The following is a 27,365-nucleotide window of genomic DNA, read 5'->3' as shown; positions in this document are numbered from 1 at the left end:
AGCTCTTGGCGTGCTCTATGTTCTGTACATTTCTTTATATTTTGTAGCATTCTGTCACCAATTAGCAGTCTCCATGCACTACAATATACACTTTTCCTGACAATCTTCTTCGCATAGCCTGTAGGTCCCGGTGCTACCTTCAAGTTGTTCTACTGTGGACGTCTTCCAGGAACAGCTTTCGTATGTGTAAGAGTCCATGTTGTTCCGTCATTAGCTGTATCACTACTCCCAATGGAAGGATTTCCTTCCATCTGAATTTTTCCTTTCATTCTGCCACGGACGCGTCTAGTGCCGTTAGCTGGAGGTAAGCGCACAGTGTTATTTAAAGTACCTAAATATACAGTATATAATAGAATAATACTGTCACTACAAGAACGATAAATTTCAAATTGTAATACAGAAAAATAGAACACATATATAACGCTTGCTGAAATATCAGTTGCGATTGAATATAAAATTATAGTACAATGGCTGTATAAAAGTACCTGCTGTAGGTAAAGCAACACTGGTTTGCAACTGCTTGTCCTTGTCCAGTAGTTGCAACATGGCTGTCTCAAGATTTACTTATTTCATTGATGGGAGGAATATATTCCTCATCATCAACAGCGCTTGCAGCGTCGTCTTCTCGTAATTCTCCAGCCTCACAAACATCATGAGGATCTTCTCCTTCGTATTCCCATCTGACACTGAGATCAAATATTTTAAAATTTGTTCATCAGACAAACCGTCACTTTGAACCACCATTACGAAACAACTGAAATGTCGGCCACAAAAACTGCGCCACTTGAGCAAAAAAGCTTCGTTGCTCCTCGACAATGAATCTGCAGAACACAATAATCAAATTAGGGAGATAAAAACCAATAGTTTGGGACATGACCGAAAGCTATTGTTTGGGACACTTTTCAGAATGGTCCCATTGGGTAAATTCTTTGCAGACGTCTACCTAAGAAATATTTATGAAAAGTCACAGAAAATGGGACCAGTAAAGAATCCATTTAGGAAAAATAAGTCTATAGATGTAGAATACCTGACAAAATGGCTGTGTTAGTAATCCTTAAAACTGTTCCAGACATATAAACAATTACTGTAGTACTATTACAGTGTCTAGACTGGGTAACTAGTGAGGATGTAATAAATTGGATCCGGATCAAGAATCATCAGTTTGGTAATGGAGGAAAGTTGCGATGGTCTGGGAGATGTGATGGACACTGCAGTGGGAGACCAGGGCTTGGATACAGGAAACAGGCTCGAATCGATGTAGGTTTCAGAGTTATGCAGAAATGGAGGGACCTACTGAGGGTAGAGTAGTGTGGAGGACAGCATCAGACTAGAGCTGGGACTGAAGCCCACAGCAGCATCAGGGAGTGGTCCACAGCCAGAGGCCGTCTGGTGAGGGGAGAGCAGTGGGCTGCTGCCCACCCAGTCCAGCACTGTAATGGCCTGACAGCTGGACCTGCCATAGCGTGAAGTTTGCCTGGACTGATGTTCGCTGACAGTGCTGCCAAAATTACTTTTGGTGTTGATGATGATGTTTGGTTTCAAGGCACTCAAGTGCATGGTCATCAGCGCCCATACAAAATCCCAATTTTTACACAGTACAATTTTTTTGGCAGTCCAATCTAGCCACTGTCACGAATGATGATGGTGATGATGATGAAATGGATATCACAAACACCCAGTCCCGGTGCAGAGCAAGTCCCCAACTGGGCTGGGAATCGAACCTGGGACCCCATGATCCAGAGGCAGCAATGCTAGCCACTAGACCACCAGCTGCGGATATTACTTTTGCGTTGTTGAGGAGAGTGAGGATATATGCCTCCTACTTTAGTAGCAAGATTGAGCTTATTGTCTCTGAGAGAATTTGTTGTGCAGAATGGGCCATTGTGTAACATGCTCGCCACACTGCAGACTAAGGGAACAACCTAGAGCAGTGTATCAGGACAGGAGGATAGATGCTGTTCGTGTTCCAGAAAAATAAGAAAAATTTTCAGAGATGTTAGATTATGTGCCGATATTTTAACATGCAAATGTCAGAGTAAATCTCAGTACCAGCTTTGTGCTCCTAAATATCTGCGCTTCCTATTCCAAGTGTGAGCATGTAAGATATAAAAGTCTGTTTCCATTGAAGAACCAAAACTTTAGTAACGGCCAGTTTTGAGATGCCTTATCGAAAAAAACTCTGGGAGATTCATACCTTGAACTAACTTATTTCAATTTGCCTTAAAATCGACGTCTTCTGCCTGTTTGCCATTTTACCATACGGAAAGCTAAAAAGGCTTTCTTTCATATTTGTCACCACTATAGCCTTAATAGTTTACAAGCAGATGAAATTAAAATACAGCGAGAAAGAGCAGCAGCAGACGAGAGCTCGGCAGAGCAGGGAGTCCCAGCAGCGGCTTTAGAAATGGGTGCCTATTGTTCAGTAATAACTTGGTGACAGTATTTGTTATTATATTTAAAGCTTACACATAGCTATTTTTGAAGCCTTTTGCTTAAATTAGCTAGCAAATCTAGGTCGTTAGTGTCTGATAACGTTACTCCAGTCTACCATTTACCATACATTGCTCTGCTGGGAAGCTCAACATTTCTACATCAACACCGGTGAGTATTGGAACAACAGTGGTACTGGGACAAACTACCGTTATCCGAGATGGGGGCGATGACGTAATCCAAATGGTGGCGATGACGTCATCCAAGAAGGCGGATTTTGGTGGAAGTTTGAATTTTACAAGAATGTGCCACAACCCCCTTCCCCAGAAAAATGGTGGGAAGTTCAAATTCCAACATGATAATGCGTCACATCTAGGAAAATGGCAGGAAAAATGGACTTGTCTTTATTATCTAACCAATTTCAAGCATGTGTGTTCGCCACTAGGTCTGGACTCCAACTGGCTTAGTTCATATCGTTGCCACCAGAGAACACCACTGTGATGTCAGATCATGATGCAAGTAGCGTTATTCAAGATGGCTGCACCCAGTGTATCCACCACCGGGCTTGGGACACAGAGGACGCTGTCTTGATGTTAACTGATAACGCGAGTACTGTTATCCAAGATGTCTTATATTGTCTTTGTTGGAGTCAAAGTTAAAAATCTCCACGTAGTTTACAGGTAGATAATTAAAACTGTATGCAGACAGAGCATAATTTATAAGCTTTTATCGGTCTTGAGGGTCCGGCAGACTTACTTGCATACCTGTCAATTTTTGGGTGTTCTTATAACTCTAGTAGACAAATTGTAGAACGTTGTTAAACATCACACAGCAACTATTCTGTAAATTATGAATTGAATTTTACAAGAATGTGCCACAACCCCCTTCCCCAGAAAAATGGTGGGAAGTTCAAATTCCAACATGATAATGCGTCACATCTAGGAAAATGGCAGGAAAAATGGACTTGTCTTTATTATCTAACCAATTTCAAGCATGTGTGTTCGCCACTAGGTCTGGACTCCAACTGGCTTAGTTCATATCGTTGCCACCAGAGAACACCACTGTGATGTCAGATCATGATGCAAGTAGCGTTATTCAAGATGGCTGCACCCAGTGTATCCACCACCGGGCTTGGGACACAGAGGACGCTGTCTTGATGTTAACTGATAACGCGAGTACTGTTATCCAAGATGTCTTATATTGTCTTTGTTGGAGTCAAAGTTAAAAATCTCCACGTAGTTTACAGGTAGATAATTAAAACTGTATGCAGACAGAGCATAATTTATAAGCTTTTATCGGTCTTGAGGGTCCGGCAGACTTACTTGCATACCTGTCAATTTTTGGGTGTTCTTATAACTCTAGTAGACAAATTGTAGAACGTTGTTAAACATCACACAGCAACTATTCTGTAAATTATGAATTGAATTTTACAAGAATGTGCCACAACCCCCTTCCCCAGAAAAATGGTGGGAAGTTCAAATTCCAACATGATAATGCGTCACATCTAGGAAAATGGCTGGAAAAATGGACTTGTCTTTATTATCTAACCAATTTCAAGCATGTGTGTTCGCCACTGGGTCTGGACTCCAACATGGATGCAATTGGCATAGAATATAGTGGGGCACATCATAAATACTGCTTGTTGGTGTCCAATACATTTAAACAACTTAGCACTGGGTCGAACACACGATCCATTCTGTAGATGTATATTGTGGCCTCCAGCCTGGTAATGCCATGCTCCTTAGCCAAAGAAGACGTACAATTTTCCTGTCGTCGTGTGTCTGGACACTGTAACATCTATAAGATGGTCACTTATAACTTTTTTTACTCCTGGACTTGTGATTTGACATATAAATTTGTTATATACTTTTACCCTACAATTGGGCCTCATCCACGTTGGACAGTCTCTTCCAGCTGTTATATCGTTGTCCACAATCACACTGCTGCTTCCCTGATGGTCTCCTTCCATGCAGAAGTCGTGGGTTGATATTAGGTACTCGCACATCTCCATTTCATTAAAAATTCCGGCAAAGTCTAGCGTTATGTCTAAATCCAAAAGGTAATAATCGTCCACAAGTAGCTGCTACAATATTCTGGGCAACTCCTCTATTAGAACATCCAATTTAACGTCCGCTAATTCCACTTTATATGGTACAGCCCCAAGATTTTTATATTTGTTCGAAATCGTCTCCAGTGCTTCCTTGCCGATTTTGTCAAAAATTCCTCTAGCTATCACACTGTCGCTTCGATGTAGGAGAAATGGTAGCCTCGCCTTGACACCGTGTCTTGCAGTGACGAACTTGGAGAATTTACTAAGTAGATAATAGTTAAATGAGCCACACATCTCCTATTTTAACATTACAGATCGTCCCTTCTCTAACTGCTCCTGACAGTCCTCTTGATCACAGATTTGAAGTACCACAATGTTATCGCAAAAGGGTTCTGTAATAGGAGTAAGCACATTTAAGTTCTTCTTGCTGAGGAGCGTACCATTTTCGGTGTAATTTATGTTACCAATGTCAGAAACCAGATTGTCGAGGTTCCCCAGTAGTAACCATAAACCAAAGCGTTCGTCAGTTGGTCTCGTCCTCCTCCCTAATAGTTGAAGCATGTTAAGCACTTTGGAGGAATCCATGTTGACACTTTCAACTACCACAGAAGACTGATTAGATGCGGATGTCATGCATCCTTTCATACCCTACAAATCCGAGATGATGGCACTTCCAGTCACACGATTTCCGGTCATACACTCTGCTTAGACTCTAGCCCAATTGCGCTATTTTGTCGCAAGGTGTCCTTAGGAGGGAAGGCGACTACTCCATGTTGGAATTTGAACTTCCCGCCATTTTTCTGGGGGAGGGGGGCTTGGCACTTTCGCGCCAAAATTCAAACTTCACGCCAAAATCCGCCATCTAGGATGACGTCATCGCCATAATCTTGGATGATGTAATCGCCCCTATCTTGGATAACTGTACTTGTAAGGAAACTGTAAGTTGGAATTTGTATGATCAATGTTTTCAAGGTTTGTACAGATTGGCATGGATGAGGTCAGATGTTTGGAGATACTCAGCCGATTAATACATTAAACCAAGATAAATCTATATTAGCAGTCCTAGTGACATTCCAACAGCACATAATATATACAAAACCTAAATTATCTGCAGATAACTCTGAAATATGTTTGCAATGAAATCTCCTTATTCACTGTTGAACATCGGACAGGTGATTATATGAAAGAAATAAGTTATACACGATCTAGATACTGAAGTATGAGGCACTCATTGTCTGCAGTTGATTATGCTTGGAGCTGCATTCGACACCATACTTTACACCATACTGCTTTAGCAGGGCAAGTCTATAACTGTGATTAGTAAATCTATTGACCTTTCAATTAATTAATGAAACAATAAATTCATTTGAATTATGTACTTGATTTATGGGCCAAAGTATAGAATTTTATTTCAATTACTTTAATTACGACCGTAATTGCACCCTTCTGGTTGATGTGTGCGTCCAGCATTGTGGACCATGTGTTGCTCTTTTGTGTTCACTGTTGGCAGTCTGCCTTCTGTCTGAAGTGCAACCTCAGTTCTTTTGACGGTTGTACTTTGATGTCGCAAAATTGACAGGATAATATCAAGAAAACACTCATTTTATTTTCCGCATACGCCGTCATTCATTCACGACTGTATTAGTGCATCTGGTCACTCCTTCATCTTCCTTTACTCTAAACCAAATTGATCTGTTGTTCATATTTTATTGAATATAACGTGGTTTCCGATAGTCTCAAAGAGTATTATATTACATTGCCATTGTATCGGAGCTTGTTAGATATTACCTGGCAGTCACTGGCAGTCCTCTGTTTGAGAACTGAGTCTGTTGACTGTAATCTTCGACTGTCTGTTTCGGCAGAAGGTAAACAAATACCTCTTTATCTTTGCAGCCATTTTTTAAATATTATGAGCGGTTTCGGGTTTTACCCCTTGAGAGTGGAGTGGCATTCACGCACTATCTGACATGTTAAATTTTCTGACAGAATTCCCTATACCAATTCCTCATTCAGTTGTACACTTCCCGCAGGCCATAGTTGGGCAGACCGATGCCTAAGGCAGTGGAGACGCGGGAAGTTCAAATTCCAACATGGAGTAGTCGCCTTCCCTCCTAGGGACACCTGTCTGGCCAGGGCTGCTGTGCAGCTGGTAGCATGGCGGCCCCTGCAGACTCGTTGTAGACGTGATGCCTGACAGAGGAAAATGCACTGAAGATGGGAAGAAGCAAAGTGTGGGAAAAAGGGAAAAATTTCTGTAACTTTCTGTAATGTGATAGTGCAGGTCAATGTTACGTGATACATGGTAATACGTCTTGTAAGTGGAGTGTCACAGCTGTGTGTTGTATTTGTGATTATATGTCATTCTACAATTCTTTCTTCTTTAAGATAAACTGCTAACTTTTCAAATGATTAGCACATAACTTCATTTGATTATTGCTACAGATGGCACACTGCAGTTATACATATTAGTCACTGAGTTACGCACATACATGAGTCAATTAGTTCCAGTGATAAAGTCAAGAGCTGGCACGCCAGTCGGGAACGTTAGAGCAGAGAGGGCTGTGAAGAAGACGTCTCCAAATAGTACGCTGACTGACACCTCTCCAAGACGACAATGCGACAGCAGCGGCCTCTGGGCGAAGAGAACGTAAGGGTAGGTCCTGACGGGTCGCGGCCACAGCGTCAAGATTAGGCACTTCAAGACCACCGACTTAGGAATTGTATATACTGAAGAGATTTTTTTGTTTGCGTGTCGCCCTTTCCTTGCAATTCTTCTGTGTTATTGACAAAGTTAAGTATTGCCATTGGTTCATTTAGTAATAAAACTAATACTATTTGCTTGAATTGCTGTCTAGCGATCCGAGAAGGAGGTTCCCCAGGCACAATATATTGGGCATCTAGGCATGATACAACATTGGCGATGAGTATTAAGAGGAACTCAGTCCCTGACGACCACGGATTTCGTTTTCTATTTTACTGGCGCTTTAATTCTGCTTTGGCTTTTCTTTGCAGGGGTGTGTTTACTTGCTTTAACCCTGTGGCGCATAGCGTCCACTACAGTGGACAGCTTTTAATGGTCGCTTCTCCGGCATTTTCAATCAGTCCTGAGGCTGCCAACGCACACGGTTGAGTGCAGTCGGCAGTCCCTACTGGTGTTGTGTCCTGCATGCATTTGCAACCGCATGACTGATTGAAAATTCCAGAAAATTGACCATTATAAGTTGTCCACTGCAGTGAAATTCACGCACCACAGGGTTAATAGTTTCTCATATTGTTTTCGCTAATCAGTGTTTCCAGGTGGGCGTTGCGGAGATTTTCTTTGCTTCTGTACTTATTTTTATTGCCTGCCTTGTCTGTTTATTGCAGTTCTCTCTTCGAAATCGAACAACCCACTACTCTCTCCCCTTGGTCCAGCAGCACAGCTGCTAGCGATATATGAAACGCAGCTGACACAGATGTTTCAGTTTCAGAGTCAGCAAATCGCAATTCTACTGAGTACAGTACAGCAGCTACTCACCACTCAAGCCACTAATGAAACGCAAAATACCACACCTCTAGCTGCGAGTGCCATACTGCCTTTTTGCCAGTTTAATTAACAACAAGACGAATGGCTAGATGGGTTCTAACAGTTTGAAGTCCACATAATTGGTCACTACATACCAGGTACTGTGGAACTTCATTACTTCTTATTAACAGTAGGAAGCGCTGTGTTTTGTCTCATTCAGAGATTATTCCCTACCGAAACTCTGAGTGAACTTTCCTATGATAAGGTTGTAGATTCACTAATTAACTATTAAGAGCAACAAGTAAATGTGGTAACAGCTAGATATCAATTCTTTCGTTGCAAGAAACGGCCAGAACAAACTTACTGTGAGTGGGTAACAGATTTGCATGGTGTGACGAGTAAATGCTAATTCAAAAGTGCTTATGGTGCTTTATATTCAGATGTTATGTCACGTGATGCGATCGTGTACAATGTAACTGATGTCTCACTTAGAGAACAGACTTTGAAACTGTCTGATCCATCATTTCAGCAAGTAATGCAAATACTAGAACAGCACAATTCGGGTGCCATGTCGGCTGATAAATGTAAGCAGCCGCCAATCTGTCAGGTTGATTCCCTTGCTCCCGACAGGCACATTAGGCATCATCCACTTGCGAGCGCCACGCCATGTTAACAGTTCTCTATGCAGCCCAACCAGCCCTCTACACAGGCAAACAGAGTGAAGTCATGCCCTTGGTGCTACTCACAAACGCCAAGACTGCCTGTGTAGACAAGCACAGTGTCATGCTTGGGAAAGAAAGGTCATGTGCAATCCGTATGTATGCAACAGAACAAACATGAACGAAATTGTAGTCACAAGGCCCATGTAATCAATGCAGTCTAGTCAAAGCCTGCTGGAGGCATCAGCATTACTAGCAAGCGAACAGTTTCTTCAGTGCAGTTTCTTCAGTGGGCACAAAAAGTTTGTGGGAGAACTTATTGTTCATCTGCACATTAGTGGAAAACATGTGAAATTTCAGTTGTACACAAGTGTCTCAGTAACATCCCTGAATCGTAGCTTTTAGGTTCCCCACGCCTGTATAAACCTAGCATGTACCTAATGGCTTATAACAGACAAGACATTCCTGTTCTCAGAAAATGTACTTTGCCTGCCATGTATCGCTCACATTCGTGAACTTTAACTTTCAGTGTGTTACAATCATGCGATTGTGAGAACTTATTTGGCCTTGATTCATTTGATTTGTTTGGCTTTCAAATTCAGTACAATGTGTTGGCAGTCAATGCATTCAATGCCAAAGACAGTGTAGCTAGTTTGCTAAAATAATTCCCTTAACTCTTTTCTGAACAGTTAGGCAAGGCTAACAGTTTTGTTCCACATATTGGTCTACTATGAATATCTATGGAACCGAAATTTTACCAGGCTAGAACTGTTCCTATTGCATTACTGGACGAAATAGCCGCTGGAAATAAAGAATTGCAAGCTAGCGGAGCTATTGTTCCCATTGGTTTTTCTTCCAAACTTTCAGGTCGCATCCGCCTCTGCTTCGACTTCAAGTGCATGGTCAACCCACAAACTGTGATTCATACTTACTCCTTACCTCGCTCAGAGGATCTCTTTGATAGATTAGGCGCTGGTCGCTACTCTTCAAAAATTAATTTGAATTGTGTGATGCGCGTCTTCAAATAATGTTCGATGAATAATCTCGAAAACTGTGTATAGTGAATACTCATTTGGGTTTGTTTAAATATTTGCGTTTGCCTAATGGCAGTGCTTCCACACATGATGTTTTCCAATGTTATTAGGAAGAGCTGACTGCTCAAGTGCCAAACTGTTCAAACTACTTAGACGATATTGTTGTAGCAGGTCGTACACCTGAAGAACTCACTGCAAGTTTGCGTGCTTTGTGTGTTACCTGATGCAGGACTAAAGTGTAGACTGGACAAGTGTGATTCTTTTTTAAACATGAGTTACAGTATGTTGGTCATGTCATAAACAGTCAAGGTTTACATCCTCTTCAGTAGCATTTGTTAGTCATACGAGACCTGCCAGTTCCTCGCTATGTCACAGAATTGCAGACAGTTTTAGGGAAAATGAACTATTATTCTCGGTTAATACCGAATGCTGCAGAAATTGGAGCTCTATTCGACCGCTTGCGTCGCAAGAATGTCCCCTTTGTTTGAACAGATAAGTGCCAAGTAGCTTTTCGAGAACTTTAAGATGCGTTGCTCAGTGATCGATGCTTAGTTGACTTTGATCCTGACAAATCAACTGTATTGCCAGTTGACGCTTCCTCTTATGGACTCGGTGCAGTTCTTTCACATAGATTTGGTGATAAAGACAGGCCTGTTGCATTCGCATCAAAAGTGTTTTCCAAAGCTCAGTGTAATTATTCACGAATAGAGAGAGGGGCACCGGCTATTGTGCATGGTGTCACCAAATTCCACCACTATTTGTATGGCATGAAATTCTACTTAGTAACGTATCAAAAGCCTTTGCAGTCGTTGTACCTACTGGCCAAAAGTTGCAATTATGGGCTTTGTTGTTGTCTCAATATTAGTACGAGATTGTAAATCTTATGACAGATCAACATGGTAATGCGGACATACTTTCATGTCTTACGATTGACCCTGATACAGATTTTGACGCTTCTGCAGCATTTTGTTGTCACATCGATGGTCAGGATTCTGAATTGCTTCAACCTTTGCCTGTGAACAACAGGAAAATTGCACAGGCCACAGAAGCTGATTCAGATTTGGAGATTCTGCTAAACTACATTCGCACAATTTTGCCTCGCTCATAGTATAGCATTAAGAACTCCGTAGCGCGCCAATACTTTGCACGTCGGCACAGCCTCGCTATACAGCGAGGGGTGATTCTTGTTCAGAATGATAGTGGACTGACACTGGGGGATAATTACGAAACAGCGCGTCGAGACTGTACTTGGGAGGGTATGGACAGCCAAATAGAACAGCATCATGCATGTGGGGAAATTCGGTCCGCTCCACCATAAAAATTCTCTTCTTGGCCTAAGTCGCAATCACCATGGCAACGTGTGCACATAGATTTTGTGGGATCTTTTTGGTTGCTTGTGGTATACGCTTATAGCAACTGTTTCTCACCTCCTATCGTTCGCATCCACAAGATGGACCATCGCTGGCGGACACTGCTCCACCAGCTCTGCCATCCTCAATATCCGGCGTCGAAGTATGGACACAGACGGTAGGTGCGAGGCGAGATCGTTCGTCGACTTGTTGCTTGCGTGTATCTCATTTCAGGTCCAGACGGATTGCAGTGCCGACATCAGGATCAAATTCGCCACTGTAATGTGCACAGTGATACTTGTGTATCTCTTCGCCCAGATTCACAGATCCCGAGGACGTGTGGCCACAACAGCTGTCAAAGAGTGTCGTCACGACACCACAGGACGACCCCGTGGAGACGGAGGCGTCGCCTCCTCCTCTCGTCTTACCCAAGGAGCTGGACCCGCCAACGCTGCAGCAGCTTGCGGCTTCTCCATCTGGTTATGGGTCTCAGGAGTTGGATGCGTGTCCTTCTGTCCGTTTTCCGGGGGACGTTTGCACCTGAGTGCTGGTCAGATGGCGGGCTACAAGTGGAAGCCTGACGTCCGCTGCAACCACAGTTTCCAGTCCACCGCTGCATCCACGCTCCTGCCTTCTCTCCCGTTGTCGCGCTCCTTATACGACGACGGTCCGTCGTTTTGGGGGGAGGAATGTTATGGCGTACAGTCGAGCACCGGCACGCCGATCGGGAATGATAGAGCAGACAGGGCTGTGGAGAAGACGTCACCCAATAGCACGCTGAGCGACCTCTGTCTAGGACGACAACGTGACAGCTGCGGCCTTCAGCGGAAGAAAACATGAGCGCCACTCCCTACTTGTTGCGGCCACTTCTACAGCAGACATTAGTCACATCAAGACCAGTGACTTAGGAATTGTTTATACTGAAGAGATTTCTTTCTTGCATGTCGCCCTTTGTTTGCAGCGCTTCTGTGTTATTGTCAGAGTTAAGTATTGTCATTGATTCATTTCGTAATAAAACTCTCTAATACGATTTGCTTGAACTGTTGTCTAGCGATCCGAGAAGGAGGTTTCCTAGGCACCCCATACTCAACAACTAGACAGAATACAACAACATTCAGTCTGGAATCGGAACTAATGTGTTGTAAGTACTGGTAATAACGCCAATTTTTAACTGCCGACACAAGTTGCTGGACTGTCAGCTCATTAGGTACAGAAGTAAATTCAGTGAAAGATCTCAAATGAAGATGTATTTTAAGTATAGAGCTTATGTGTCAGCAATCTGGATACAAGGAAATATATAAAAGTTTTATATAAGTTCCACATAGCACCAAACATGCACCTAAAATGTATTTTTCAGTAAAAAAATATTGTAGAAAACTAGTGTTCCTTAGTAATCGAGTATTATTCAGTTTGTTTTGAATTTTCAGTAAAAGGAGAGTCCCTCTTTGAACTTATAGTAGTCTATAAGCACTCTTGGTGTAATGGTACTTGAGTTGTTGTATGTACTATGTAAATATGGGTGCAAACCAAGGCTGCGGGATAAGCTTTTCTGTATTATTTATTTTATAAGTAACAAAGGTCACATAGAAGGCTTTTTTTATTTTACTCCAGAGTCGTTTGCACTATATTTAGCTTGATCCTAGGATGTCTATGAGCTGCTGGTGGTTGTTCCGCTTGGCTAGGTCCAGGGGCGTATCCCCATCGTCATTCCTGACTTCTCTGTCGACCCCTGCCTCCAGTAGTGCAGTCGCCGCGTCTGGGTGGCCACGCCGTGCCGCATCGTGCAGTGGCGTGTTCCTAATGCGATCCCTGGCGTTGCGGTCGGCAGAGGATGCCGCCAGCAGCCGCACCACAGCCGGATTGTCATTCCATGCAGCCTGATGCAGAGGCGTGTTCCGCCAGCGGTCCCTGGCGTTGACATCAGCTCCATCCTCCAGTAGACGCCTCGCCACCTCCACGTGTCCCCTGGCTGCTGCCCAGTGCAGTGCGTTCTGCTGGTTCTCGTCCTTCGCCTCCACATCCGCCCCCACTGTCAGCAACGTTCGCACCTTGCTCACTGACCCCTCCTTAGCTGCCGCAATCAGCATCTTGCCCTTCTCTTCTCCAGAAAGATCCCTGCAACAAAAGGAGAATACTTACAAATTGCTCCAAACACACACGCCCGAGGACGAAACACTACGGCAGAAGCAGAACTGTGATGAGTCCGTAAAAGTCATGAAGGTTACCGCAATGCACTGGTGTCCCAAATTAAAGCTTCTAACTGCGATTTTCCGTCCTGTGTCCAATTTACGATGTAATCGTGCAAACTGTCAACAGATGTCTGCACAACCGTGTTCTACACGCAAGTTAGCATTCCAGTCAACGGACAACCACGCCCACGACGAAGTCAGCGCGGCTAGCAATGGGGTAGTGTTTGCTGGGTACTCCCACATCCGCAATCATTGTAGACAGTCACAGATGGTGCAGTATGGTACAGAGAAGACGCATACCAGGCTCTCCGCAGTGGAGGGCCATAGGAGGAATGGGAGGAGAAGAACTGAATGTTTGGTGGAATGGCACAAGATTAACACACTGCCCTCTCCCAGTGTACTTGGGAGTTACTCTTGATAGGACACTGTCATTCAAGTGGCACATTGAGAAGAGCAGGGCAGAAAACCAATCACAGAATAACTTACTTGGCAAGCTAACAACATCCAGATGTCGACCTAATCATGCACCACCACAATGGCACTCTGTTACTCTGCTGCTGAGTTTGCAAGCTGGACACTGTCCTGAACCAGAAGTGTAGACATATTACTGGATGTCTTAAGTCAACAAGAATAGAACACCTATACTGCTTGTCAGGAATTGCTCTGCCAAATGTCCGATGTTCAATACAGAGCAGAATTGAACGAGCAAAACAGGTTCAAAATCAACATCATCTGCTCCATGGGTACCAAATGGTACCAAGAAGTAGTTTTCTCCACTCAACCAAACCGGTCACAGGTTCACCAAAAACTTCTAGAAAAAGACTGTGGCAGGAACAACAAGAATATGCACACGATTCTGAGGAAGTGCTGCCATCAGGTGCGGAACTTAGGTGGGAGAGATGGAAAACCCTGAACAGGCTATGTTCAGGAATGGACAGATGTAACAGAAATCTGTTCAAGTGGGGAATTAGTGAAAGTGCTTTGTGTCCATGTGGGAACATCCAAGCGATGAACTATCTGCTTCAATGTCCGTTAGTAAACCATCCAAGAGCGTGCATGGCCCAAGACCTGATGGCGTGCAGCAAAGTAGCGAGGGCATATGTGGACTTCTGGAAGAATGACATGTGAAACAAAGACTGTAAAAACTTTTATTATACTGTATATAGTTTTCCATGAATTTTATTTTATAAATTAGCATTGTAATATTGTAAATTTCATAGAGGACAAATTATTCTATAATGTGTGGATTTATTGTAAACTGTTTGTAATACGTATACGAACTATATGTAGTAGTGAGATGGGTTGCATCACACAAGCATCCACCAACAATTCCATAAGACTTGAGAGTAGCTCTGCAGGAGGAATGGTGTTATTTCCTCCACATGAGACAGCTTGCCCTGTCGATGTCAGGGTTGTATGAGCCAGAGGTGGTCATGGCCCATGCTGAGCACATTATCCAGTTGTTGGATTGTGTGCAAATCTGTTAAGTTGGAAAAAAACGAAGAACATTTTTTTCTACCTTTATGCATATTGTAGTTGTTTATGTTATATTCTTAACATTGATCCTACTTCACTATCACCTGTTTGTACTATTTTATGGCAAAATAAAGGCAACCTCACAAAATTTCTGTTTGTTGCTTTAATTTTGGACACCAGTGTACATCGAATTTCATGCGCTTTTCATACCATTCAAATTTCTAGGCAATCTGGATCTTGGCTGCGTGAATACACTAAAGACCTGACAGCATTTGCATACACTGTTGAGGTTCTTGCGGTCTTCAGTCCAGAGACAGCTTTGATGCAGCTCTCCCTGCTACTCTATCCTGTGCAAGCTTCTTCATCTCCCAGTACCTACTGCAATCTACATCCTTCTGAATCTGTTTTGTGTATTCATTTCTTGGTCTCTGATTACGATTTTTAGCCTCCACACTGCCCTCCAGTACTAAATTTGTTATCCCTTGATGCCTCAGAACATGTCCTAGCAACCGATCCCTGCTTCAAGTTGTGTCACAAATTCCTCTTCTCCCCAATTCTGTTCGGTACCTTCTCATCAGTTATATTATATACCCACCTAATCCTCTGCATTCTTCTGTAGCACCACATTTCGAAAGCTTCTATTCCCTTCTGTTCACTTCCATTCATGGCTACACTGCATACAAACACTGTCAGAAACGACTTACTGACACTTAAATCTATACTCGCTGTTACCAGATTTCTCTTCTTCAGAAACGCTTTCCTTGCGATTGCCAGTCTACAGTTTATATCATATATGTTTCGACCATCATTAGTTATTTTGCTCCCCAGATAGCAAAACTCATTTACTACTTTAAGCGTTTCATTTCGTAATCTAATTCCCTCAGCATCACCTAATTTAACTTGACTATATTCCATTATCCTCGTTTTGCTTTTGTTGATGTTCATCTTATATCCTCTTTTCAAGACACTGTCCATTCTGTTCAACTGCTCTTGTAGGTTCTTTTCCGTCCCTGACAGAATTACAATGTCATCAGCAAACGTCAATCTTTGCATTTCTTTTAATTCCTACTCCAAATATTTCTTTTGTTTCCTTTACCGCTTGCTCAATATACAGATTGAATAACATTGGGGGCAAGCTACACAATAGGATCAAAACTATCTAAACACCTCTATCTAATGTGTGACTGGCCAACAAATGTAATGAAAGGACGATCCGCCAGTATAAAAGGAGGCTGGTTATGTTATTATTCCCCTATTGAGCTTAAGAGAACACTAAATTCGACAGCATATGAATCACGTTTTCCAGCTTTATGTACTGCATACAATACAGTATCATTGTTTGTATTAGCAAGACAGTGCTCCTTGTAATAAATCATTATCTGTCACGTGAGAGTTTGTGGACAACAACATTCCATGAATGTACTATTCTGCCATGAATTCCGAGCTGAATCCAATGTAACTGCTTTGGGATGAGTTACAAGCTGACTTCGCTGCAGATTGAAGAGTCCAACGTTGAGGAACAATAGGTTCTCATTTTTCCACTGAAGTTCAGACCCATTACTGAAAGTTTCCTCAGCAGAGTCAAAGCCATCATAGGGATGAAACTTTGACACATCCCTTATTAATGTTCACTAATGAGTGTCGAGAAACTGTCGATGTAACTGAATGTCTACTGAGAAACGGGCCATGTTATTTGCATTTGACAGCAACACCTACATTTTGATGTTACAAACTGTGTGTTGCAGCCTCAGGAATAACATGTAAAACTTTCTTTGTGAACTAAAGACAATTAAGTACAAATAAATTCTATTAATCTGTCAAATGAAATTGTTTTAGCCAGTAGTTATGTAATTGGTTTGATGTGGCTTGCCATGAATTCCTCTCTTCCACCAACCTTCATCTCAAAATAGCAGTTACACACTACATGCTCAATTAATTGCTGGATGTAGGCCAATCTGTCTTTCTCTTCAGTTTTTACATCCCCCTCGTCTTGTCAGTCTTTCCCCATGTCACTAATTCTGCAAAATATCCCCTCTTTCCATATCCAACATGTCCACTAATTTTCAACACTTCTATCTAGCACCACATCGCAGACACTCGTAGTCTCCTTAGTCATGGTGTTTTGCCACTGTCTACGATTCAGTATCATACAAAGTATTTCTCTAAACATAGATTCTCATAAATTTCTTCCTCAAATTATGACCTTTGTTTCATAGTAGCAGAATTATGTTGGCTAGTTGTACCAATTTTGCCTTTGCTAGTATGCTTTTTATGTCCTTCTTGTTTTGTATATCAGGGGTTATTTTGCTTCCAGAATTCCTTAATATCGTCTACATCATGACCACCAATTTAAATGTAAAAAATTCCAATATCTGCTACTTCACATTAGTAATTTATTTCCGTGGTTCATTCTCAATTAATATTCCTTACTCATCAGACTCTCCATTCAATTCAACAGATCCCGTAATTCTTCACTTTCTCTGAGAACAGCAATGTCATCAACAAATTTTTTCTTTGACATCCTTTCACTGTTAATCTGAATCCCACACTTCAACCTTTATTATATTTCCTTCATACCATCTTCGATAATTAGATTGAATAGTAGGGGAAACGACTGCACCCTGTCTTACACACTTTTAATCTGAGCACTTTGTTCTTTATTTTCCCGTATTCTTCCCTCTTGGTTCTTGTACATATTGTAACCTACCTGTCTTTCCCTGTAACTTACTTATATTTATGTAAGACTTTGGAAGATCCTGCAGAATTTTATATTGTCGAACGCTTTATCTAGGTAAAAAAACTTTTGACTGTATTTTGACTTTTCGTCAGACTTGCTTCCATTATCAAGTACAACTTTCGAACTGCCTCTCTGGCACCTTTACCTCTCCTAAAGACAAACTGACCGTCATCTGACAGTTTCTCAATTTTCTGTTCCATTCGTATTTATATCATTCTCATCAGCAGCTCGGATGTATGAGTTCCAAAGACGAATGTGCTGTTGTTTTCACAATTATCTGCCCTTATTACCTTTGGAAATACGTGATGATTTTGTTCTGAAAGTGTGACGGTACATTGCCAGTCTCATTGATTCTACACTCTAACTTGGATAGTCGTTGGGTGCCACTTTTCCCTATGAACTCAGCAGTCATGATTAAATTTTATGTATCCTTTTAGCTTTATTTGTTATCAAATCGACCAGAGTTCTTTTAAATATTGCCTCTAACAGTACATCCTCTATATCTTCCACGCCAACACAGATTGCTTCCTCTTCCGTGTCATCAGAAAAGTTCCTCCTGCATAGAGGCTGTCAATGTAATCTTTCCATTTATCTGCTCTCTCTGCTGACGTTGGGAATGGAATTCTCATGGTAATTATTGTTTTGACTTTTCTATATTCTGTGTCAGTCCTTCTTACGACTGTTTGTTTAAAGTTTTGTCTTAAGTTTTCTGCAGTTATTTAGCCTTGGATACCTAGAACATGGTACTTATCTCATTCCTAAATGACTTACATCGAGGTGACAAGTTGTGCAAAAGTGATGTGCACATACGAAGATAGCGGTAGTATCGTGTACACAAGATATGAAAGGGCAGTGCATTGGCGGAGCTATCGTATGTAATCAGGTGATTCATGTAAAAAGTTTCCGACGTGATTGTGGCCATATGCCTACACAGCGAGAATTAACAGATTTTTCACACCGAAAGGTAGTTGAAGCTAGACGCATGAGACATTACATTTCGGAAATCGTTAGGGAATTCAATGTCAAGAGTGTGCCGAGAATACAAAATTTCAGGCATTACCTGTCACCACGGTCACTGCTGTGGCTGACAGCCTTCAGATAACGACCTAAAGCAGCGGCTTGTACATAGGTTGGTCAGTGCAAGAGACAAGCAACACTGCGTCAAATAACCGCAGATATCAATGTAGAATGTAATACCAGCGGATCTGTTCGGAAGTGCAGCTAAATTTGGCGACAGTGGGCTGTGGCAAAAGAAGACCAATGCAAGTGCATTTACTAACAGTATATTGTCACCTGCAGCTCCTGGTCTCATGACCATATTGGTTGAATCCTATACAAGTGAAAAAGCGTGGTTTGGTGAGGTAAGTCTCGGATTGAGTTGGTGAGAGCTGATGGTAGTGTTAGAGTGTGGCGATGACCGCTTGAAGCTACAGACCCAAGTTGCCAACAAGGCACTGTGCAAAATGGTGTTGGCTCCATAACGGCGTGGGCTTTGTTAACATGGAATGGGCAGGGTCCTCTGGTACAACTGAGCCTATCATTGAATGCAAACGGTTATGTTTAGCTACTTGGAGACCATTTTCAACCATTCGTGGACTTCATGCTCTCAAATAACTATATCATGTAAGTGGGCCAAAACTGTTCACCACTCGTCTGGGGAAGATTGTGGACCACTCGAGTAAATGATTTGGTCACCTGGATCGTTCAATATGAATTCCATCGATCATTTATGGGACATAATCGACAGGTCAGTTCCTGCACAAAATCCTGGACCAGCAACACTTTAGCAGTTGTGGGTGGCTAAAGGGGCAGCATGGCATATTATTTGTACAGGGGACTTCCAACAACTTCTTGGTTCGCCGCCACGTCGAGTTGTTGCAGTAGGCTGGGCACAAGGAGGTCTGACATGGTATTAGCAGGTATCCCACGACTGTTGCCACCTTAGTGAATGCAGCTGTCTTCCTGCCTTTCTCTGAAAATGTTTATACTTTCTTCTTTCATCGATCAGTTGTATTTTATTTTCTTACTCAACATTTCTTCGAAGTTAGCTTCCCTTTATCTGTGTTCGTCTGTCCACCGTCTGTGATTTTACTTTCTAGATATGTCCTCTCCTCTTCCACTGAACAGCCCACTGTGATATTCCTTACCGCAATATCCACATCGTTGGTAAACTTTAAGTTTCGTTTCTCAGTACTGCAGTATGTTACATCCTCCTACACTGATTCTTCTGGTCGGCTCTCTTAAACCTCACTCTGCTCTTCATAATTATTAAATCTATGTTTACATCTGGGAACGCCTTACATTCCAATATCTGATTTCGGAATCTCTGTCTGACTATGATGTAATCCAGCTGGAATCTTCCAGTGTCTCTGGGTCAATTCCAAGTTTCTTTTTTCCTCACATGATTGCTGAACAGAGTATTCGTTATTACCATCTGAATTTGATTGCAAATATCAATTAGACTTTCACCCGTCTCATCCCTATGCCAAGCCTGTATACCCCATGACCCTTTCTTCTTTCCTTTCCCCTAAAACTGCATTTCAATCCCACACTTCCTCTCCTTTCTCCTTTTGCTTGTGTCGTTGCCATGTGTATCTGAACTATCGTTGTCGGCGTTCGTTTGATTTCGAATCTGGTGAGAAAAACTCTGTCATAGAGCTGTTCGCAGTAGCCCACTCTCTCTCTCTCTCCTACTTCTTATACATAACGATTCCTACTCCCATTACACCATTTTCGGTCGCTGTTGATATTACCCCAATGTGTCTTATGACAAATTCTTAGCCTTCTTCTGTTTCACATCAATGACCCCCACCGTATCTGGACTGGGGCCTTTGCACCTCCGTATTTAGACCCCCTAGCTTTCCAATTACGATCAAACCTCTGAATTCAAAGCTCCAAGTCGTAGAAGGTTGTCCCTTTGTAAATTATTCCGTCTCGTTTTCATGGTCACTTCGACTTTGGTAGTCCACTCCCAGAGATCCAAAATGGTAACTTGTCCGGAATCTTTTCTCAATGCTGGTTGCTTCAAGACAGTTTCCCTGTTAACGACGTATGTCCTATGGATACACGTTATGTGGTTTTAATTTATTCGATTCCATTGCGTTCTGCATCCTCGCGTCATTGATCATTACTGACTCTTCTCCCTTTTAAGGCCAATTTCCCACCCCAAGGGCAAGGGAATGCCCTGAAGCTCTGTCGTTCCTCCACCCTATTTGACAAAGCCTTTGTCAGGAAAATGGCGACTCCTTATGCTGGATGTCTTCTGCTGACACTGCTGTTAATTTTTGTCCAGAGGTTAAGCAGTGCCTGTGTTGAAAACTGGGACACAAAAAATTTTGATCACTAGTCAATGACGCACTCCTAAGCCATTGGTATATAAAAGCAAACACTGTCCCAACGTTTATTAGAGTATCGTATAAAAATGTGAAGTAAGTCGTTCAAGAACTTCTTGAGATTTTGGTATCATTGTTAACAACGTCTTTTACTTTCTAAATGGTACATACAATGAAGGATTGCAGCACCAAGAAGAAGAAGTGCGACATAAATGAAAGTTGGTAGGCGTGTTTCTACATCTGAATGAAGGTGACCTTTCGCGGCAGTCACGTCGCTCAAGAGTGGCGCTAGTAGCACCACTGTAAGGAAGCAAATGAAGCCTGCTTTAATTATATGCTGTAACGGGCTCGAGCATTAGTTACATTTTGAGATTGGACGCAGTGAGTTGATGTAGGGCAAAAATGTCTTTCAGAGTTCAAAGACGCATTTATCAACATCTCATAGGGATTAAACGAAGTCTGTAATGGGGCTACGAGATGCTGGTTGTTCCTTCCGTGATGCAGAAATATTTCAAGTAATGTAGCCACTATACACGCCTGCTGGCAGCGGTGATTACAAGAATATTCAGTTGCAAGAAGACTGGGTTCCATATGGCCACTTGGTACTACTGAGAGGGAAGACCATCCTGTTCTGCGTATTACTCTGGCGCATTGCAATACATCTCCAGCAGCAGTTTGAGCAGCAGGTGTCACCAAGTAACACAATGAAGTATTACAAATCGGTTAGTTTAAAGACAGCTCCGAACCAGATGCTCTGTAGCATGCGTTTCACTGATCCCAAACCACCAGCCTCGCTGCCGGTATTGGTCATGTTTTGATTAGGCCAGTTGGGGGCCTACAACCAGCCTTTCTGTGTGTTAACACACTGGACCTACACCTGGAGTTATGGTCTGTGGTGCGATTTCGTATGACAGCAGGAACATTCTCATGGTTATCCCACACACCTTGTCTGTTTCAATCTGGTGATTCGACTCGTTCTGCTGCCTTTAACGAACAGCATTCCAGGGGAAGTTTTTCAACAGGATAAAGTTCGCTCACCTACCGTTCTTGTAACCCAACATGCTCTATAGAGTGTTGACAAGTCTCTTGGCATTCTCAATCATCAGGTCTATTTCCAGTCGAGCAGATATGGGACATCATCATACAGTAACTCCAGCATCATTCACCAACAGCATTAACCGTCCCTGTACTGACCAACCAGCTGCATCAGGCATCGAACTCCATTTCAAATACCGATATCTGATACTTGAGCAACACAATCCATACATGTTTGCATGCCTGCATTCGACCTTTTGGCAGTGCACCAGCATTTCACGTTTCAAGTGGCTTATCTCGCACTTACATTAACTTGCGATCCTGCAGTGTTAATCAGTTAAATATGTTACCCTGGCAAATGTATTCCCGACGTTTCACTGTTCTATATTAACAAGTTTGTGGATTTGTGATTCTTTTAAATCCGTGTATTTATGACTGTAAACTATCTTTGTTTAAAGCTGTTCTCGACTTTAGTCTTCCAAAGCCTATATTTATGTAGGACCTCGTACTAGTCACCACAGTCGTCTGATGCCAAAGAAAAAACGAAGCCTTGGCTCTCTTCGCCCCGTACATTGTTATTCACATAACTACCATGTTACACACGATCTGCTCTCCAGGCTGGTTTTCTTAACTCACTCTCAACAAACTTTTCACTCCATTATCGAGTATTGTCTTAACATGTTTCATTTCCTGCTCTTAATAGTTTATTTCCTCATGCTGATGTTTCTCTGTCGCTTTTTAGCCAGCTGTCTCCTCTTTTTATATTAGTCTTTTTATGCAGAAATATTTTTCAATTTCCATGTCTTGTATCTTATTCAACAACAATAATTTATCTTGGGTTGTCGGGTGTAATTCAGCGTATTACTCGTATTTCCCTTTTTGTGTATTGGTGTGAAAAGAACAATTTTCCAGTCTTTAGGTGCGGATCTTTCTGTGAGCGAGCTGATGTATGTAATTGCTAAACATGGAACAACATTTGTGACAGCATATTCTGATAGGAACCTGACAGACATACAATCTGGATCGTAGGCCCTGCCTTTATTAAGTGATTTAAGCTACTTTGCTACACCGAGGATATCTGCTTCTATGTTTCTCACTTTGAAGTTATTCTTGATAGGAATTCAGGAATATTTATTTCTTCTTATTTGGTGTAGGCGTTTCGGAAAACTGTGTATAATAACTCTGCTTTAGTGGCACTGTCACCAGTGACTTCACCATCGTTATGATACAGTGAAGGTTATTGACTGCTTCTTTCCACTAGTGTATTACCAGAATATCTTAGGGATTTCTCCGAGATTACTAGACAGAGTTTTCGCTGAAAACTGAAATTGCTCCAACACACCAGCACAGTCGTTATTCTTGGGGAAATATTTAGTGTTATCTTACACAAGTCACCTGTGTTAGGAGCTGAAAACGAGACTTGCAACAAACCTGTAGAAGGGTATATACACTCCTGGAAATTGAAATAAGAACACCGTGAATTCATTGTCCCAGGAAGGGGAAACTTTATTGACACATTCCTGGGGTCAGATACATCACATGATCACACTGACAGAACCACAGGCACATAGACACAGGCAACAGAGCATGCACAATGTCGGCACTAGTACAGTGTATATCCACCTTTCGCAGCAATGCAGGCTGCTATTCTCCCATGGAGACGATCGTAGAGATGCTGGATGTAGTCCTGTGGAACGGCTTGCCATGCCATTTGCACCTGGCGCCTCAGTTGGACCAGCGTTCGTGCTGGACGTGCAGACCGCGTGAGACGACGCTTCATCCAGTCCCAAACATGCTCAATGGGGGACAGATCCGGAGATCTTGCTGGCCAGGGTAGTTGACTTACACCTTCTAGAGCACGTTGGGTGGTACGGGATACATGCGGACGTGCATTGTCCTGTTGGAACAGCAAGTTCCCTTGCCGGTCTAGGAATGGTAGAACGATGGGTTCGATGACGGTTTGGATGTACCGTGCACTATTCAGTGTCCCCTCGACGATTACCAGTGGTGTACGGCCAGTGTAGGAGATCGCTCCCCACACCATGATGCCGGGTGTTGGCCCTGTGTGCCTCGGTCGTATGCAGTCCTGATTGTGGCGCTCACCTGCACGGCGCCAAACACGCATACGACCATCATTGGCACCAAGCCAGAAGCGACTCTCATCGCTGAAGACGACACGTCTCCATTCGTCCCTCCATTCACGCCTGTCGCGACACCACTGGAGGCGGGCTGCACGATGTTGGGGCGTGAGCGGAAGACGGCCTAACGGTGTGCGGGACCGTAGCCCAGCTTCATGGAGACGGTTGCGAATGGTCCTCGCCGATACCCCAGGAGCAACAGTGTCCCTAATTTGCTGGGAAGTGGCGGTGCGGTCCCTTACGGCACTGCGTAGGATCCTACGGTCTTGGCGTGCATCCGTGCGTCGCTGCGGTCCGGTCCCAGGTCGACGGGCACGTGCACCTTCCGCCGACCACTGGCGACAACATCGATGTACTGTGGAGACCTCACGCCCCACGTGTTGAGCAATTCGGCGGTACGTCCACCCGGCCTCCTGCATGCCCACTATACGCCCTCGCTCAAAGTCCGTCAACTATCATACGGTTCACGTCCACGCTGTCGCGGCATGCTACCAGTGTTAAAGACTGTGATGGAGCTCCGTATGCCACGGCAAACTGGCTGACACTGACGGCGGCGGTGCACAAATGCTGCGCAGCTAGCGCCATTCGACGGCCAACACCGCGGTTCCTGGTGTGTCGGCTGTGCCGTGCGTGTGATCATTGCTTGCACAGCCCTCTCGCAGTGTCCGGAGCAAGTATGGTGGGTCTGACACACCGGTGTCAATGTGTTCTTTTTTCCATTTACAGGAGTGTAGATCCCCTTATATCCTTGCCTCGTCGAACGTCACAATTAATGAAAGAAAAAACTTTATACGAGACCTACAACTTCTGCTTCGTTAAAAACGTAAAATGGTGACATTCGATTCCTTGACTTTGTCACTTGGCTAACTGCCCAACATGTCGCTCTGTGATTGTGGACAGGCTACACGTAAAGTGACTGAACTCACCGCAGGAGAGAGATGGCGACGTCATCAGGCTGGGGAGTCGCCTGGGGAGAGGTGGGGGCCACAGCTGTGGCTGGCCTCCGGCCGTCGTCGCTGTGGCCACTGTGCGGCTGCGAGGAGGGGCCGGTCCTGCTCTCTCCAGCGCCTGGCGTGCTGCACAGAAGGAACACTGCCTCAAAAACGGTTGTCACATCGAGTCCAGTGGGCAGATTACCACAGACTGTATGGCTGAAGTACTGTCCACACAAAGATAATAGAACACACACTGCCAACGACAGTAGTGGCCCACGTAAGACGAATGACAGCATTCAGGTATTCATACATCTTACTTCTCCTCATTTGTCATACCTGTAGCCTAGCATATTACACACTATTTGGTACAAAATAAAGTATAAATATAAGATGTGTACAAAGTTCAACAACTGTGGTTACAACACCCATTGGTCAACATAATTTCAATAGACAACAGCGTAAATCACAAAGTAATTTGAATGACAGTAACCCTTAAATGCACTTAATGTGGTACTACCGTCATGAGATGGTGTTTGTAGCTCGTATGTTAAGGGGGTTGGACGTCAAACGGACCGACTTGGAGCAGAAGAGGCACCACAAGATACTAAATTCTACTGTCTATATTTTTACAAATAAATTCATAGAATTTTTGTCAGCATGACCAGGATTCACAATCATAGCAGTGGAAGTTCAAAAACATAACGAAATAATTTTTTTACATGTGAAATTTTATAATTTTTTCACTTACTATTGGCTGCATTTTTTGCTATAGGTACACTTTTCTTCATAAGTAAGAGAGACTCTTCGATGAATTTTGCACAGCATACAATCCATACATAAAGGTGTATGAAATTCTAGAATTTATTTATTTTTCAAGAAAATGAATGACCTGTTACATTTTAAACTTAATGTTTAGAAAAAACTCAAATTTTGTAGTTAATTATCTCAAACTTTACCACAGTTTTTAATAGAGATGGAAAATTCTAGAGTTTTTCATTAAGGAGTTTGTGTTTAATGATACCACGTTGGAAAAGGATTGGGATATTTATTTTGGATGTTACATGTACCTGAGAACAGAAATTTTTGTTTTGCAGAAAAAGGCTATTAAAGTTTCTGGCTGCATTTGGCATCTTTTAGAACTGTCCAGCACCATAAAGTGCTTTTTTTTTTTCATTTTGTAAATCAGTTTTCGTCTTTTCCACATTCTTATCATTCACTCTTTCCGAATTTATCACTTCCAAAAATGATTTACGTGCTTTCACTAAACGCTCTCTGTTTATCGCATACAAAGCTTTGATGCAGTTCACTTTGCCCTTGATTCCCATTTTCTTTAAAATATATATCCGGCTTTGCACACCATCATTAAAACATGTAACTGCATCATAAACACCAACAGCAAGTGCATCTCTTCCACACAAAAATTGGTTTTTGGCAATATTTTCCATGCACATTCATTAAAGCTTTCATTGGGGTTTGAGTGCCGCGATCAAGACATATCTTCTGTGTCTATAGTCCTTTGTTACACGTATGACCATCTCTGGCGCAAATATAAACATTCGAATTCTACACAGCGAAATACACGTATGTATGACAGCAGACGTTTGTGGTCTAGCGCTTCATCTTGGTACACGTAGGACCAAATAGCGTGCCTTAAAATCACTGAAATATATATGTTTTATACATCAAACTATTCAGAAAGATGTACTCTACAAAACAGACATATTTCCGAAAAGTCGATTTTTTTAAAATTTTTGACATCCTACCGCTTAAGAGACAGGAATCGGACTATAGGGGGAAGAAATTGGAGACATGTATCTAAAAATCTCTTTGGGCTCTTTCGTCGCTGTTGACTGTCATAATGATGCGAAAATAAACCCAGAACACGAAGAAATGGGATATAAATCAAGAAGGGGATGAATTATGCCACTGATATGATGTTGTGCAAGGTTGTTAGTTTGTGGGATGTCGCTTCCGAACATTATTGATGGCCCAAAACAACACAAGGACCGCAACGCTCGAGTGACGTGAGATGACACGGTGAATGGTGCCAGTTCTGCCCTGGGGCCAGGATGACGACATCCTTCGTCAACCGCCCCAGGCAACGCGTCGGCCCCTGGGTGAACGGCAGACAGCCTGGCGGCTGCACCGGGGGTCACCACTGGGTGAGGCAAATGCCGCGCTGAAAACTGGGGTCGACCTGCATGTCTGTGTACAGCGAGAGAAACTCGAAAGCGCCGAACTGCTCCTTTGCCAAGCAGACTACCGTCACAAGGGGCGTCATTTCCGTCTCGCCGCTCGCTACTCGCTATCAAAGACAATTGAGGCGTAGGGTATTTATGGTATAATGAAAAAGTTGGTCTATGAGTACTAGAAGTAGACATATAACATGTAGGGATTAATTCTTATCACTTTACTGTTCCATCAAGTCGTTAGACTTCCACGAGTCTTAGACAGAGTGCTCGTACACCATTGCCGATTAATAGCTGCTCTGCGAGT

At 42.9% G+C, this 27,365-nt stretch overlaps 1 protein-coding gene across 2 annotated transcripts in view; it reads right to left on the bottom strand.

Moving 5' to 3' along the window:
* Window positions 1-12,414: 12,414 nt before the first annotated feature.
* Window positions 12,415-27,365, bottom strand: part of LOC126108804 (poly [ADP-ribose] polymerase tankyrase-1-like) — a 92,635-nt gene continuing 77,684 nt past the window's right edge. For both annotated transcript variants that reach the window (XM_049914169.1, XM_049914170.1), the window contains exons 5-6: window positions 24,861-25,010; window positions 12,415-13,142 (exon numbers count right to left, since the gene is read on the bottom strand). In XM_049914169.1, the coding sequence (XP_049770126.1) occupies window positions 12,656-13,142; window positions 24,861-25,010 (637 nt within the window). In that variant the 3' untranslated portion in view covers window positions 12,415-12,655. The remainder of the gene's footprint in view (window positions 13,143-24,860; window positions 25,011-27,365) is intronic.

Source organism: Schistocerca cancellata, chromosome 11 (assembly GCF_023864275.1).
Source record: "Schistocerca cancellata isolate TAMUIC-IGC-003103 chromosome 11, iqSchCanc2.1, whole genome shotgun sequence".
Lineage (NCBI taxonomy): Eukaryota > Metazoa > Arthropoda > Insecta > Orthoptera > Acrididae > Schistocerca > Schistocerca cancellata.
This window is presented reverse-complemented; position numbering and strand designations above follow the sequence as displayed.